This window comes from Polypterus senegalus, chromosome 6 (assembly GCF_016835505.1).
Source record: "Polypterus senegalus isolate Bchr_013 chromosome 6, ASM1683550v1, whole genome shotgun sequence".
Taxonomy (NCBI): domain Eukaryota; kingdom Metazoa; phylum Chordata; class Cladistia; order Polypteriformes; family Polypteridae; genus Polypterus; species Polypterus senegalus.
Genome location: NC_053159.1, coordinates 133,440,711 through 133,455,447, shown reverse-complemented (window position 1 = coordinate 133,455,447; position 14,737 = coordinate 133,440,711). Strand labels below are relative to the sequence as shown.

The window sequence follows — 14,737 nt, the reverse complement described above, 5'->3', positions numbered from 1 at the left end:
TAATACAGTTGTAACCTGCCAGAGTTTTCACTATCATTACTGTTATAGTAAATCATATTTAGCTGTAACAGTGACTTATTATCTCTCCTGCTTACTGTATTGCTTGTCTGATTATGTTGAAGTTGAAGTATATTTATCTTTGAGCTGGCTAGTTTAAGCACTAACTGACAGCTTCCTATCTTGATTACCATAAAATAAAACTAGCCGGTCAAGGCAAGCTTTCTGGCAGGCATCTACAGTAGTTTGGCTGAGCTACAGCTCACACCCTCATTTTCCCTTTAATAAGTACTTAAAACTTGCTTTAATGGGTTCTGGGCTGGTCATTGTCTGTCTGGAGTTTGCACTTCTCATTGTGCCTGTGAGAGATTTTCTATGGCTGCACCAGTTTCAGATGAGAATCTAAATGATCGCTACTACTTTGACCATTAAGTTAATTAAACTTGTCTGGTTAGCTGGAAACCAAATTGTAGATTTAAAAGTTTACAAGGTTTCTGTCCAGTTCTTGTCAACCCAGAATTAGATTAGTTGTCTACATAGACAACAGATTTGCATACAGTATATTGGGCCTAAAACCAATATCAGCATGATAAGAAATGCACAACCCACCAACATCTAGAGAAAACGGACAGATTAAGCATCTCGAGTAGTTCTTTGGTTAAACGTCACGCAAATTAGTCGTGTTAATAGCAAAAATCTCCCGAGTGCTCTTTCCTGTAATATTTTACAACAAAAACGCCCAATAACACAATTTGAGGTGGCTCACTACCATAGTATTTAGTGCTGTTGCCTCACAGCTCATGAGTTCAAATTCCAATGTGGTGCAATGTCTGTACAGAAATAGCAAATTCTTATTTCTTTGCCGTATTTCCTCATATTGTTTTTCCCTTACCCTAAAAATTATATGTGTTAAGTTAATTGAGAAAATTTAATTTTGCAAGGTATGCATGATGGACTCTAGCCTGGTATCCTTTGTTTTTAGATTGTTGCTCCTTGTGACCCTGATCTGGAAAGATTAGGCTAAACACACAGTAAAATAAAGGCATTTCAAACTGAAATAACATAAAGGGATCCTAACAATATGCATCCATGCTCATATGTTGAAGAGCTACTCGAAATAGGCTCACTGTGACTGACTGTGTATATATTTAAATACAATGTACTTATTTTTTACCCAGACATGGTTGCCACATTGAATGCAGTACACTCTACTTGTGCAACATTACTATAAATTTAAATAAGTACAAGCAATATCTTAATATGTGGCATGGTGCCACAGAGCTACTGCTGCTGCTTTGCATTGTGGCGCCCAGGGTTTGTATCCCAGAAGGCACCCACAACCCCCTTCAGGACCATGCGGGCTACGAAAAGATTCAAGTGGCACAATAGTAGGATTCGCTTTCTGTGTCCTCTCTGTGTGGAGTTTTCTTGTTCTCTCTGTGTTTTTGTGAGTTTTCACCCACTGACCAAAGACATGCAGGTTAGGTGGATTGGTGATACTAAATTGTCTCTAGTGTGTGGTTGCTGTGTATCTAACGTGCAATGGACTGGCAACCTCTCCAGGGTTTATTTCTGCCTTGCACCCTACGCTAGCTGGGATCGGTTCCAGCACTCTTCCATGACCCTGTTCAGGACTAAGCAGGTTGGAAAATGACAGAATATTTTAATATGACTCCCTTCTGGGTTAGGAGGTTGCCTTCCTCTTCTAGAGACTGAAAAGATATATGGCTAAGGTCTTTGAAAATTATGCCAGAATCTCACAATAAACATTCTCATGCTGACATACAGATTATATTTATTGGCAAAGGAGATGTGGTTACATTCAGGCAAAGTCACAAATGCCTGTTCTCTAAGCTATTAGCCAATACTCTGATATTTGCATATTTGATAATCCGATTGCCAGTTGTGTCATTTTGAGAACATTTATATTTTAAGCCATGCAGTGGCATTATCCATTTAAGGTAGTGACATTCTAAAAAGAAACATCTGTTTACCAGAGTATACCACTCATCTGTGTCTTTATTGGACTCATAAACAAGATGCAGAGAAATGAGTAAATGGAACTGGTTTTCCTTACGCCTATGTCACATTAGATGACTTTTCCACCAGTTTTAATCGTAGCCGTCTTTTACATAATCTTAGCCAGTCAGTGGTGCACTCCAGTGAAGCGCATCACCTAATGTGACATACATAACTGAAACTAGTCTGTGACTGGCTAGGATAAAAATCAAACAGGCTTCAATTTCTTGTTAGTCTGCTGTGTATGCAGGAGAGCTGACAGCCAATGAATGATCATTGGAAGTACAGTGCATAGAATGTAGCAACGAGCAATAAGGAACCTGTGTGTTTTGAACCTCACAAATAGAAGACAAGCTTGTCTGTCTGACGTCTTGTGTTTTATGTACTAATACAGAGTTGAAGAAAGAAAAAAAAAAAAGCCGAAACTGTGACAGAAAGCACCACAGCTATAACCCTTCAGACAGCGCCGGTACAGTTTTGGCTCCTTCAGGCAGCACGACGGTTGTGGAGATGACAAACAGAAGAGAAGCTCAACAGATCTGATGACTCATATGTACATACATAATAGAGTGGAAAAAAAGTGAATAAAGGGCCGAGATTGCTGCTGAACTTGCCATCGCTGTTAACCCTTCGAAGAGCACCACCTCCATCAGGCAGCACACTATTGGCGGTCAGAAAAATGTATGACCCCGACTGAGTTGGATCTGTAAATGTGACATGAACTGCTATTTTCAGCTGTATAATTTGATATGGTGCAGCCGAGACGAGACCAGCGACTGTGATCAGCAAATCTGACATACCCAATGATAGATAGTTGCGTGATGTGATATCAGCTTAAGATATGAAAATGTGTTACTACTATATAGTCACCAACATAAACTACCAAGACAGAAGTACGGGGGATATATTACAGCAAAAGCAAGTGGTGGAGCGAGCAAGCAAGCAAGTTGGCTCCCTGAAAGATAAAAACAGACAGAAATTTGCACATTAGTAATGAAAATAAGGCAACAAGCAATTCTACCACTTCTAATATAAAAATACTGTATAAAAACAATGGGAGAAATAAAATGCTGTATACTGATTAACTAACTCTTACATGTTTGCACTTATAAAGGCTCCATTCAAAAACGCTGTCTGCCTTTGACACACATGGTGGAGCCAATGTCATGTCAGCCTGGTACTGTAGAAAGCTGAAAATTTCCTATTGCTTACCGGTCATCTCATCAACAGTTTAGAAAACTTCAATAGAAAGCAGATCAAATCAGCACTGGGCATGTTTTGAAATGCAGCTCATATTGAACAAGTAATATCCGTCACCTGGCACACAACTGACAAAAATGTCTTCTCTTTACTTCCCCTCTGTCTGACAGCTGCAAGCCTTCAAGATTAAGAGTGCAGAACACCAGGGTTCATCAGCAACATATGGCCTAACTATTCTATCTATTCAGGTTTAAGAGAAAGGATAAAACAAAAAATAGACCATCGACAAAGCTAACAAAGGTCTTATGGGTAACTGCCAAATGAAAAAATATTTGGGGCAAACCAGCAGTTTTGTTCAAATCCATTTTTTTTAACCTTTTCCCTCTACTGTAAACAGTAAGCAAGGCACTAGTAGCAACATGTGAGCCGACAAACCCAACTGTCTGTTTGCAGAAATTAAGAGCTGAGTCACGCCTGGGCAACCCTAGTAAAGACATATGCTGCAACCTAAAGAAAACAAGTTTAAACACATTGAAACAGTAATTTAGCAAGAGATCACTCAACCAACCAATCATTCTACATCCATAAACAAAAACCTTATCATCTTCCTAAATCTCACATTCTGCCAGCTAATCTCATCACACTCACTGGCCAGACTTGAACTTTTATTCTCATTTCTTGGCTTCATTCATCATCAAACAAACCATTTGTAAATGGAAGTTCTCTGTCTCAACTTTATTAGCTCTTGGTTACTGCAACTCACTATTTTCAGTGGTCTTCTTACATACCGTAAGCGATGTGGTTTCAAGAAGAGGGCTATGAGAAGATGTGTGTGTGTGTGTGTATCTGTCTGTTGTGCAGTACACTGGCATCTCATTCAGAAAAGTATATTCTTAAAGTTGTTGATTTGCATATATTCAAAGAGAATCATGAGTTCCAGCCTTGTACCAGATGTTTCTAGGATTAAATCTGGCCTCCCACTATCCTGTAACAAAAATAATTTGGCAGAATGATGCATTCGAATTCAGCATTTCCCAAAACGTGCAGTGCAAAAATAAGCTAAGGGATGGCATTAGCCCCATGGCATTGCCGCTCCAGAGACCTGCCCACTCACCATCTATGCAGAGTTTGCATGGTTTCCTCCACATTTGTGTGGTTTTCTCTGTGTATTACAGTTCCTTTATCCCATTCCCAGATGTTGCATACTCCGTTGACACGAATAACTGCTCTAAATTGGAACTGTGTGACTGAGTGTTGGGGTGTTTGTGTGCCTGGCAATAAACTGGTACTCTATCCAGGATTGTTTTTGCGGCTTTGCGCCCAATACTACTGCAGTAACCTCTGGTTCCTTGAAACCATGAAATGGAAAAGGTGGCTATGGAAAAAAAGTGCATGAATGAATAAATGAATAAAGAATAAAATACTGTATGTTAGTGATTGGCAAATAATGCAGGATAAAAGTGCTAACGTATCCGTGTAGTAGGATTCTAACATATTGAACAAGAACACCATCCACAAAAAACATTACCAACTTTGAAAAAGGTTTATACGTTAGGTAAAGATGAAAATTAAAAGAAAAAGTTGATAGTGCAAGCCGCTAACTGTGAAGACAAAAATCTAAATCTTGCAGAATAAGCAAATCTAATGTGGTTGACCATTCAGACATCCAGTAGTGGTGCTGGGGTTGCAAAAATTGGCTTTGTACCGCCCGTCTACACGTTCTGATACTTGGAAAACATCAACTGGAACAACAGAATAAAGAGACTTTGATTGGTGTGAGATGACAGCACACAATGTATTTGAATATTTATAACTGTGAGAAGTAAACAAAGTTTGCTATAAAACATATTCAACCTTTGATGTGCACTTATTAATAGGCTATGTGTCACTTTAAGCAGCATACCAGCTTTTCAAATTCCAGAGAGAGAGAGAAGGAATTAAAAAAAAATAAATAAAAAAACACAAGCCCACCACAAGTCATCAGTCACTAAATAAGTTATTCAATATATGTGGTTCAGGCGAGTTGTCTAAATCCCAACTTTTAGAATTTGCACCATCATCACGAGACCTTCAGATACCTGACTTGTTAAAACTCACAGCAGCGTAGCTTTCTGCAAATGCTCAAGTAACTCTGCAGGTCTAGGACTGGAAAGGCTTCAAGTATAATGTTCAAAAGGATGCTTCAGACTCTGTCTTGATTTTTAATACAGCTACTTTAAATTTTATTGTGCTATTCTATTTTATTTTTTCCCTTTCTCTTTAGACATGTTAATATCTTGTTGCAAACTTAGTCCCTGCTTTTGCTACTTTACGCATCCAATGTGATATCCTAATTACCTAATAGTAGAATGCAGCCACAGAGTGCATGCTTTGGCAAGTATTTTTGATGTCTCTCACTATTAAAAGTATAAAGAATGATTGATACAGCTCCCAAACGTCTTTAGATGTACAGCCAAACAATTTATATAAATACATAGTTTTACATCAGGGAGCTTAAGTGCCATGCTCCAGGGCACACAATGAGACAGCCATGTGGTTTGAAACTGTGCCCTTGTGGTTTTAAATTCAGCCCCAGAGACACAGACTGCAACATAAGAGGTGCAAGAAATACTATAAAAACCTTTCGTTATATTCACTTTCTATACGTCCCCATCACATTGCAGATTGTAAAACAGACAAATACTATGTAATAATGTCAACTGACTATGGAGACTGCACAGTAACTACCTACTCTCCGTAGTCTCAGTATTCAGATTAACTGCAGACGTTTTGTGATTGACACTAGTAAACTATGTGCTGTTTATAGAGTAAGTAAACAGAACCTACATGTTGTTAGCAGTGTAACTAAACAGATTAAGTGCACAGTGTAACTAGTCACATTAACTGTCCCATGTGTGACAACACGATGTCTGCTTTTACTAATCTCATTAACAACCCATCGTCTGCAATGTTTGTAACAATATACAATGTGGTGTGCGACTAACAAGGTTGACCAAAGGTAATTTTTCAACAGTCTGAGCCAAGTATTTGATGTTGCAAACCTGGGCTTCCCAATACTTTGTCTTTCAACTTTTAACCATGTAATGGTACTATCCACCTTCGTATGCAAGACACTGGTTGGTTTTAAGAACATTTTATGTTGGGCATAATGTTCATTTTGGCACAATTTTAAGCCTGATTTGCAGTTGCTGACTGAGTCAGTCCGAATTTCAGCTTTATCGGGTGTCATTTCAAATACAGTATGAGGTGGGCTGAGATGCCCGATTTCATCTTACGATTGGGCTGTCATATAAATTTTTATCACGTCAGAAATTTCAGTTGGCTATCTTGTAGCATGAGCAGTCTCACGAGTCAATATTCTGACGTCACTATAAAATTTCATTGTGCAATGGTCATTGCCATGCTCATTTTCACATTTTTAATTTCAAAAATCCAAATATCATATAGCAACATACATACAACTACATAGCCAATAACAAAAGCATCTTTGGAAACTTTTACAGGAATAACCTGAAAACGGTAAACTACCTAGACTATGTATCTGTAATTCTCCCTGAAACATACACCACACCTGACCATGACTCAACCATCCACATGGCCAGTTATGCCTTTTCTTTTCTTTGTATTTTCAGAGCATAGTATGAAAAGATTCAGGAATGCCGCTCTTTTCTTTGCTGACACTTTCAAAAGCCATCATGTTTTTTTTGAATGAGTAAAAATTTCCCATCGGTGCTCCGTACACATATAGTCTGAGCATCCAGGTCATGGCATGTCATTCAAACTAAACATGCTCATACAGTTTGAACATACAAATGACTGGCGACTGTATCGTGTACTATGAGTAGTCACTTGCCCACAGTTTCTAAAAATAGCATAGTGTATGCTGGGCATTAATGGGAAATGCCTGACTGTAGGTCAATACTGGGTGAGTTTATAGGTCACTGGATGCCCAATCATCACAATAAAATATCAACAGTATGTTTGTACTCCTGCGGTGGGTTGGCACCCTGCCCGGGATTGGTTTCTGCCCTGTGCCCTCTGTTGGCTGGGATTGGCTCCAGCAGACCCCCCGTGACCCTGTGTTCGGATTCAGCGGGTTGGAAAATGGATGGATGTTTGTACTCTTCAGAGTAAAATTGCAAAACTAAGATGCAGAGAACTTTCCTGAAGTTAAATCTTTGGAGATGCCCACACACAAAACAAATTTATCTTCATAGACTACCAAGAATTTTCACCCTTCCTATTCCTCGGACAGATGAAAACAGTGGGAATACAGAGGAATACTTCATTAGTGAAGCAGCTGAACCATTTAATCCAGGGGTCCTCAATCCCAGTCCTGGAGAGCCGCAGTGGCTTTTGTTCTGACCTGGTTGCTTAATTAGAAAGCAATTCTTTCCAATAAAGCACTAACAAACTATGAAATTAAATTAACTCTGCTATGTCAGGTCATTCTCATATCCTAGATTTTCTTTCCCTTTCTATCATGCAAATGATTTGAAGGCTAAAATGGACGAGTAATTCTCAGTCCTTCACTTTTTTCTCTTCATTTTTCTTCCAAGTATTTAATTAAACCCAATAGTGCAGATAAATACACACAGGTGTAAATGTAAATAAGCTAAATGGAGAAATGCTGCTCTCTCTTGTCATCTGCATGTTATTGATAATAAGGAGCAATTAAAATAGCTGTTTAAGACAAAATTAAGCAATAAGGGCTCAAAATCACTAAAGTGAAGCAGAAGTGTTACTTTAGCAATAAGTGTTTTTTTATTAAGCAACTGGGTTGGAGCAAAAACCTGCAGCCACTGCGGCTCTCCTAGACCGTGATTGAGGACCCGATTTAATCCAACAGTATGTCCAAGGATCCCAGGTACCAAGCATACGAACAATCAAAGCAAAAAAGAAGATTTGCTGGTCATTCATGGAAAATTGATAAAGAAATAGAAAAGTATGTTAACAAAGAGACTGTCCCACCTTCTCTGTGATGAGACTGAGCAGTTAAGTGTGACAGGGCTGCCACTGTTCTGACGAAACATCCTACCCATCGAAATGATCTACTCACTGATACTACGCATGCGCAGACCAAAAGTTTTACAGTTTTCTGCATAAGTATTTACTGTCAACATTTTATAAGTTGTATATTTTGCATGTGTGACTTTTAATCTTGTACAGACCATTGCATCCATGCACGGCTGTGTCTCTTTTGGGCATTAAATTATGCATATAGAATAAATTGAGAAATGTTAGCATTTCCATAAATTTGATAGACGACTTGTAAATACAACATGTTAAATGATGATATGGTATAACGTTATAAGTTTAATGTTACGACTTACAATAAACGGATGGGTGTAACATATACGGTGTATATACCGTATCTGCCATTTAAATAAACTACGGTAGGATACTTGGACAAAGTAGGACAAATCGTCAGAACACCACGTTTTCATGAACCATCCATCCATAATCACTCCCAAGCCCCTCGAAGATGGGATCTGTTAACAGTGAGAAACACAAATGGGGGGCACTGTTGATGAGAGATAATGGAAGAAAAAATAATGAAGGAAACAGACAGAGGCACCCAGTATTCCAATGAATGACAATGTGACCATTATAAACTAGACGGACAAAAAGAGTAAATGTGTACAAACGATTGAAGGAAAAAAATGTAAAAGACCAAAGAACAAAGTAGAACGTATCAATTTAAACAGAAAATATCAAAGAAGAGGTGCTAATCAGGCCAGCTGGTTGTATCACAGGCCTTTAGTAGAGACTTACTATGAAGAAACCAAATCAAAGTACAGGCTCTTGTGATTTTGTAATATTGGCTGTGTGAAATCCGAAAAATCCTCTCTCTATTGTTTTATCACATAGAAGGGGGAGCAACTCGCCTGAACAAGAAGGGTTTTAATTACAGCTCCGTGCTGATGTGGGGAGTGGGGGAAGGGGCGGGAAGGATAATGATATGTTAATGAAATTAGATAACTGTTGAGGGGCCCCAGGTGTAATAAATGGATTGTCCAGATTTTTGTGCAGCTGTGTGAGCGGCAAAAGGCACTCTATAAATGACTACATGTGCAAAATGGAGGAGGAAAAACGAGAAAAATGAAATTGGCAAGGGAAGGGAAGAAAAAGGAAATCGGAGAGTTACTTGACTGTCCACACAGAATATAAAACATGGTTAGGAATGATACTATGAAAAGTAAATGAAATACAAAATGTCAAATCCATGAATAACATAATATAAATTGTTCGTTATTATGAGTCGTATTTAAAAAGAAAAGTATCCTAATCATGAATAAATTACATGAAATGAATAATGGGAATTGGTTTAGACTGACCCCAGTTGACACGAGGGAAAATAATAAAAACGCTAAAAAGCTCTATGTGGCAAATTACTACGACGTTAATGTCAAAGAAATTTTCTTAATGTGCATTTTTACTTGCATCAGTGTCAAAGCCTGAAAAATCATAGCTCACAGGGGTTTTTAAGGTCAGTTTCTGCTATATACAGTACATGCCAGCCACTGTATTACTTTAATACTTACTCACATAAATGACATGATAAGAGTCAGAGTCATGCCAATTGTATAGTTGATATAAAACAGGATTTATTTAAGGTTCAAAAAACAAAAAAGGCTAACATGGTACTAACCAGAGCAGATCAATCCTCAGTCCCAAATAGAAAGAAAGACGGCACAGCACTGATTGTTGTTGTGAAAAGGGGCACAATGAAGCACATCATTTTTGCTCAATGAACACGGCTGCATCCGAGCGATTGTTTTAATGAATTTCAGCTATGAGCACCACCAATGAACAAAAATGATCAACAAACAGGCCGAGAAGCAAAACAAAAAACGGAAACAAAAAGATTACAAAATTAAAACAAAGCCCAAATGACATATCTATCTCCAACATACTTGTAAAGACGTTGTAATGTAAACAACAAAGCACTGAGACATTGTTAAATGTGCTGACTGACAATGTGAATTATAGTATACAAAGCACAAGTCAAATTGAATGCATTTACAGTGCTGCATTCCTGAATAAAACACAAAGCAAATCAATAAAAAAGGGTATTAGAATAAAAGCAGAGGGCATTTTGATATGTGGAATACTAGTGCTTCTGGTTTTTTTTATTAAAGGCTGACCATGGGCAATTTAATTGATCTTACTAAAACAACTTAATACTCACTCTTTAATGGCCTTTTGGAAAAAAAAAAAAATACTTTAAAACAAGATTATTGTACCGAGTTCATTTGAAATATAGTCAGGCAATATAAGACCTCCAGCTATGAGAAAGCTCAATTGATTGGATGACATTTATAAAAGGTTAGAAGAACAAAAGAAAACAATTGAAGGATGTGTCGGCAACAAGCTAAGGCACATGAAGGTAAAGCTGAAGCCTGTCCCTTTCAGTCCCCAACAAAGAGCCTCTTAACCTGCTTCTGCTTGATGGGCACACACTTGGAAACAAGTGGACTCTACACTTAAGAGATTTATGTCATTTAAAGTTAAAAATGAAGGATGCCATTTTTATAGTCGTACTTTAACATGAATATGGAGAGATCGCCCTCTGTATTTATAAATGTAGTCTGAACAAACTTTCTTTTATATTGATTGTGAGGACCATTGTAAGACAATTCCCAAGTACAAATGTACCATCTCGTATCTGTTTTTTTCAGTTAGGCACAGTAAAATTTAATCATTTGCTTTTGGAGTTGGAGGTTTAAACTGAACTGACAAACCGGTGGTTTTAAGTCCAGTTTTTTTTTTTTTTATCCTTTTCACTAAAAATCTACAAGAATGTAATTGTAAACACATAGAATGGAAGTACAGGTATACATTTGCAACCTATGAAAACTGATAAAAGTAATATGAATACATATTGCTAAAACTTACCAACAAATGAATTAAACAGTTAAATCCCTATTAACATTTTTAAACACAAAATAAATTGCATCATTGGAATAGTTGGCTTTACACTGACATATCATCTGTATCCATCTGTTATCTAACACACTTAACTCTGTCCAATTTAATAAAGATCCACTGGGCACATCTTTGGAAATAATATGGAATTAAACAAAGGAAAATGGAGACAATAAGATCTTTTATATGTAAATGATAAGTGTAAAGCATTTCTAAGACAAAGCTAAAACAAACAAAACACAAAAAATATTAAAGAATGCTAATAGCACCCAATTATGACACAGGAGCAGAGCTTATCAGTACATAAATTCCAGATATGGAAATTCAACAGATTAAAAAAAAAAATCAATCCTATCTTCAAAATAATATTAATTGATAAAATCAAATTTTAAACACTAATCAAAAAGCAAATAAATTGTGTGATTTATAATCAAAAAGCCTCATAAAGCCTAATAAAATGAGGCTGTCTTTTTTATTATAAAAGTGGCAACTACCAACAGGCTTAATCTATGTTGCAAATAAATGATGTTATTCCAAAGGTGTATCTCATTGTAACTATAATTATTGAAGTTAAAATCATTTCTAGTGTAGCTGTATTAAACACTGCCAAGATGACTGAAGTGCTAAGTCATTGCTCACTGCAAGTCAGTGACTCTAAATTGAAGTGGTATTAGTAAAGGTGCAATGTCGGGGTGAAATCCTGTACCTCAACTCCAAACAGGTGTTACGAGATTCAAAAATCCATGACTCCTAACGGATTAAAGTAATACTTTGATAGTCATATTTAAAATGCAAGGAAAAAGCATTGAAACAATTGAATATGCATACTGTAATTCATATTAAGATGAGGCGAGTACAAGTCGTATGCATTATAATTAATGAAGATCCAGAGAGAATGTATGAAATGAAAACAACGCAAAGCGAGGAAATGTTTCAATACATGTAACATAAAATAGAAACAAATGATTTTTCATTGAATAAATGGAAGCAAATTAAAATGAGTAATCAAATCGATGCTGTCTTGTCGCAAGTGAAGAGGTAAACATGACCAAACTGGTTTAAATGAATAAGCGCAGACTGACAACTACAGCATTCTGATCTACTACAGAATATCTTGAGAGAAATCATGGGACTTGTAACAGGAGAGCGTGAAAAGCATAAAGCAGCAAACAATCGTGCAAAATGCGCACAAATATTACAACAGCTAAATTATCGAATGTATTTTGGGACATTTTATATAATCCGATAACTGATAATAAGAAAGGGAAATACCCAACACTTGGATCAAAACAGTCAAACGTGACGTAACATGAAAGACGCACGGTGAATTCCTGACAATTGAGTTATTGTTAAGAATTCCATCGAGGACCACACAATGAAAGGTGCATTCTACGTGTAGACTGGAGATTTTAAGAAACACTGCATATGATAATTAACCGCTTACGTGTAGTAATAAGACGTGGAGGAACATATTAGTGATGCACAAAGTTAGGAGGCGCGCATCCCGAAACGGGACAGTCTACTTGCTGAAACCGAGGTCTAAGCTGCGTCCACCCACTAGCCAGCGGGAACACGTTAAAAGTACAGCGGCAAGTGCCCTCAAATCTCGGCGATTCATTCCCACTAGGAGGGCACCTGTCCCCCTCCCGAGCCCCGCCGACGTCCCTACCTTCCTGTGCTTCTCGTTGATGGGAAGAGACGGCCATGGCATGTCCTGCACAAACTCCTGCCAGAGCTGCTGATCCTGGTCGGAAGACACAAATACGATCTCCAGCTCGCCGCGATGTTCCGAGCGTTTCTTGAAGGTGCTATAGAAGTGGCGCAAGCTGGTGTTGAACTGCTCGCAGGGGCCGTTCCGACTGCAGCCGAAGTAGAGCCCAAGCAGCTGCAGCGGGGCGGCCAGAGAATGCACGTCCACCTCGGCCTGCTGGCTGCCAACGAGCCGCTCCCCAAGCAAGCTGACCAAGAACTCCGACATGCCGAGCGGCTGCGAGCACTGGGACAGTACTGGACTGGGCAGAATCCAGGAGGGAAGGCACAAGACAAACGGAGCAGAACCGAAAGCCTCCTGCGCTCTTCGCAGATCCGTCGCTGTGCAGGAATGTGAAGTGAGACGGAGCGGCGGCAGTAGCGGCGAGGACAGCCGCAACACAGTGACGACTAGCGGTAGCTTAAGGAACTGCGACTGGATAAAGACATCGGAGCGAAGCTCAAGCAACTGGAAGTAGGACGGCAGGGGTGTGACATCTGCCAGAACCATAAACCCACATATTAAGGAACCAAAGTTAAATTGAGCTATCAAAAATTCTAAGTTATTTGCACTGTTATGTGATTATATGACATTTTTAAATCAAAGTCATCATTTAGCTAATGCTAAAGCTGGAATAAGCCCGGGAATGGATGCCTGTCCATCGCATAGCCCTCCCAAACATACAACTGTCTGCACCCCTTATGAAATCTACGGCAACACAGGGATTTCGTTTACATTCCAGGCAGGGAGCATTGTACCAGCCGGGCTTCAACATTTCCTCGTTCCTCCAATACAGTCGCTAAAGAGTCACGGCTGCCCTGAATGCTTCAGTGGTTGCTCGATTGTGAGAAGATAAAAATATATTCGTTGGTGGAAAAGAAGGCACCTAGGATGACATGACCATTAAGTCAGAAAACACACACTAGAGACCCGCTATGACGCAGTCGAATAACATTTGAAAGTACAATAAAACGGAAGCTGTCCAGATGTCCCATTTATGTTTGCCGCTTTTGTTAACGGTATTTGTCAGTTTTAAAATCTTTCTATAATTTCCTTAATCTCTTAAATAATTCTAGTAAAATAAACATTTAATTGGATCCTTTATTAAAGAATTCACTGTTGAAATACGACATAGTCATTATGCATATTTATTTGATGTTGTTTTTCCGAGTTCTTTCATGATATACTTTAATATAAAGTACATCTGTAGCAGAGGACAATATTATGCCGCAGCAGCTAGTGGAGACTTAGCTCGAATTCTGACTGACTCGAACGTGCACATTCTGCCATGCCATTGGCTTTTTTGCAGTTCCCATGCCTTTTCTCCAACATCCTAAAGCTGGTGGTTCAGGAAATAAATAGAAATTGATAGAGGGAAAAAGCCCAGTATCGAGATCCCAAATTAACTATCAACGTGCTTGTCTTGAAAGTTGGGTGGAAGGGTTTGGTGGTCGTGGTGATACATTTATGAGGATATGACAAAATGCTAACTTCACTCGGGTATAGAACCACCGATGACGCATGGGGTCTTTCCACTCTGCGCATATATCTTAAATATTCACAATAAAAGGTATTAAGCAGCAATCACATGAACCTAATACACACATGCTGGCAGACGCTATTTTTTAAATACGAAATTCCATCAAACGTCTTTAAAATGACAAGCGGCCATGTGTGCCCTGTGATGGAATAGCGCCCCCATCAGGGCTGTTTAGCCCTTAGTCTCATAGCTCTCTGGACCCCTGCAATGCTGAACTGATCAACAGGATAGAAAAATAGTGGATGGAATTTACCGGATTATTAGATCTTGGGTGTAATTAAAGGTGTTCTGATTTTATATTA

At 38.5% G+C, this 14,737-nt stretch overlaps 1 protein-coding gene across 1 annotated transcript in view; it reads right to left on the bottom strand.

Moving 5' to 3' along the window:
- nxn (nucleoredoxin) overlaps window positions 1–13,684 on the bottom strand; it is a 133,016-nt gene extending 119,332 nt beyond the window's left edge. Inside the window, exon 1 of the mRNA XM_039757236.1 lies at window positions 12,815–13,684. Coding sequence (XP_039613170.1) covers window positions 12,815–13,405 — 591 coding nt within the window. The 5' untranslated portion in view covers window positions 13,406–13,684. The remainder of the gene's footprint in view (window positions 1–12,814) is intronic.
- Between the last annotated feature and the right edge of the window lie 1,053 nt (window positions 13,685–14,737).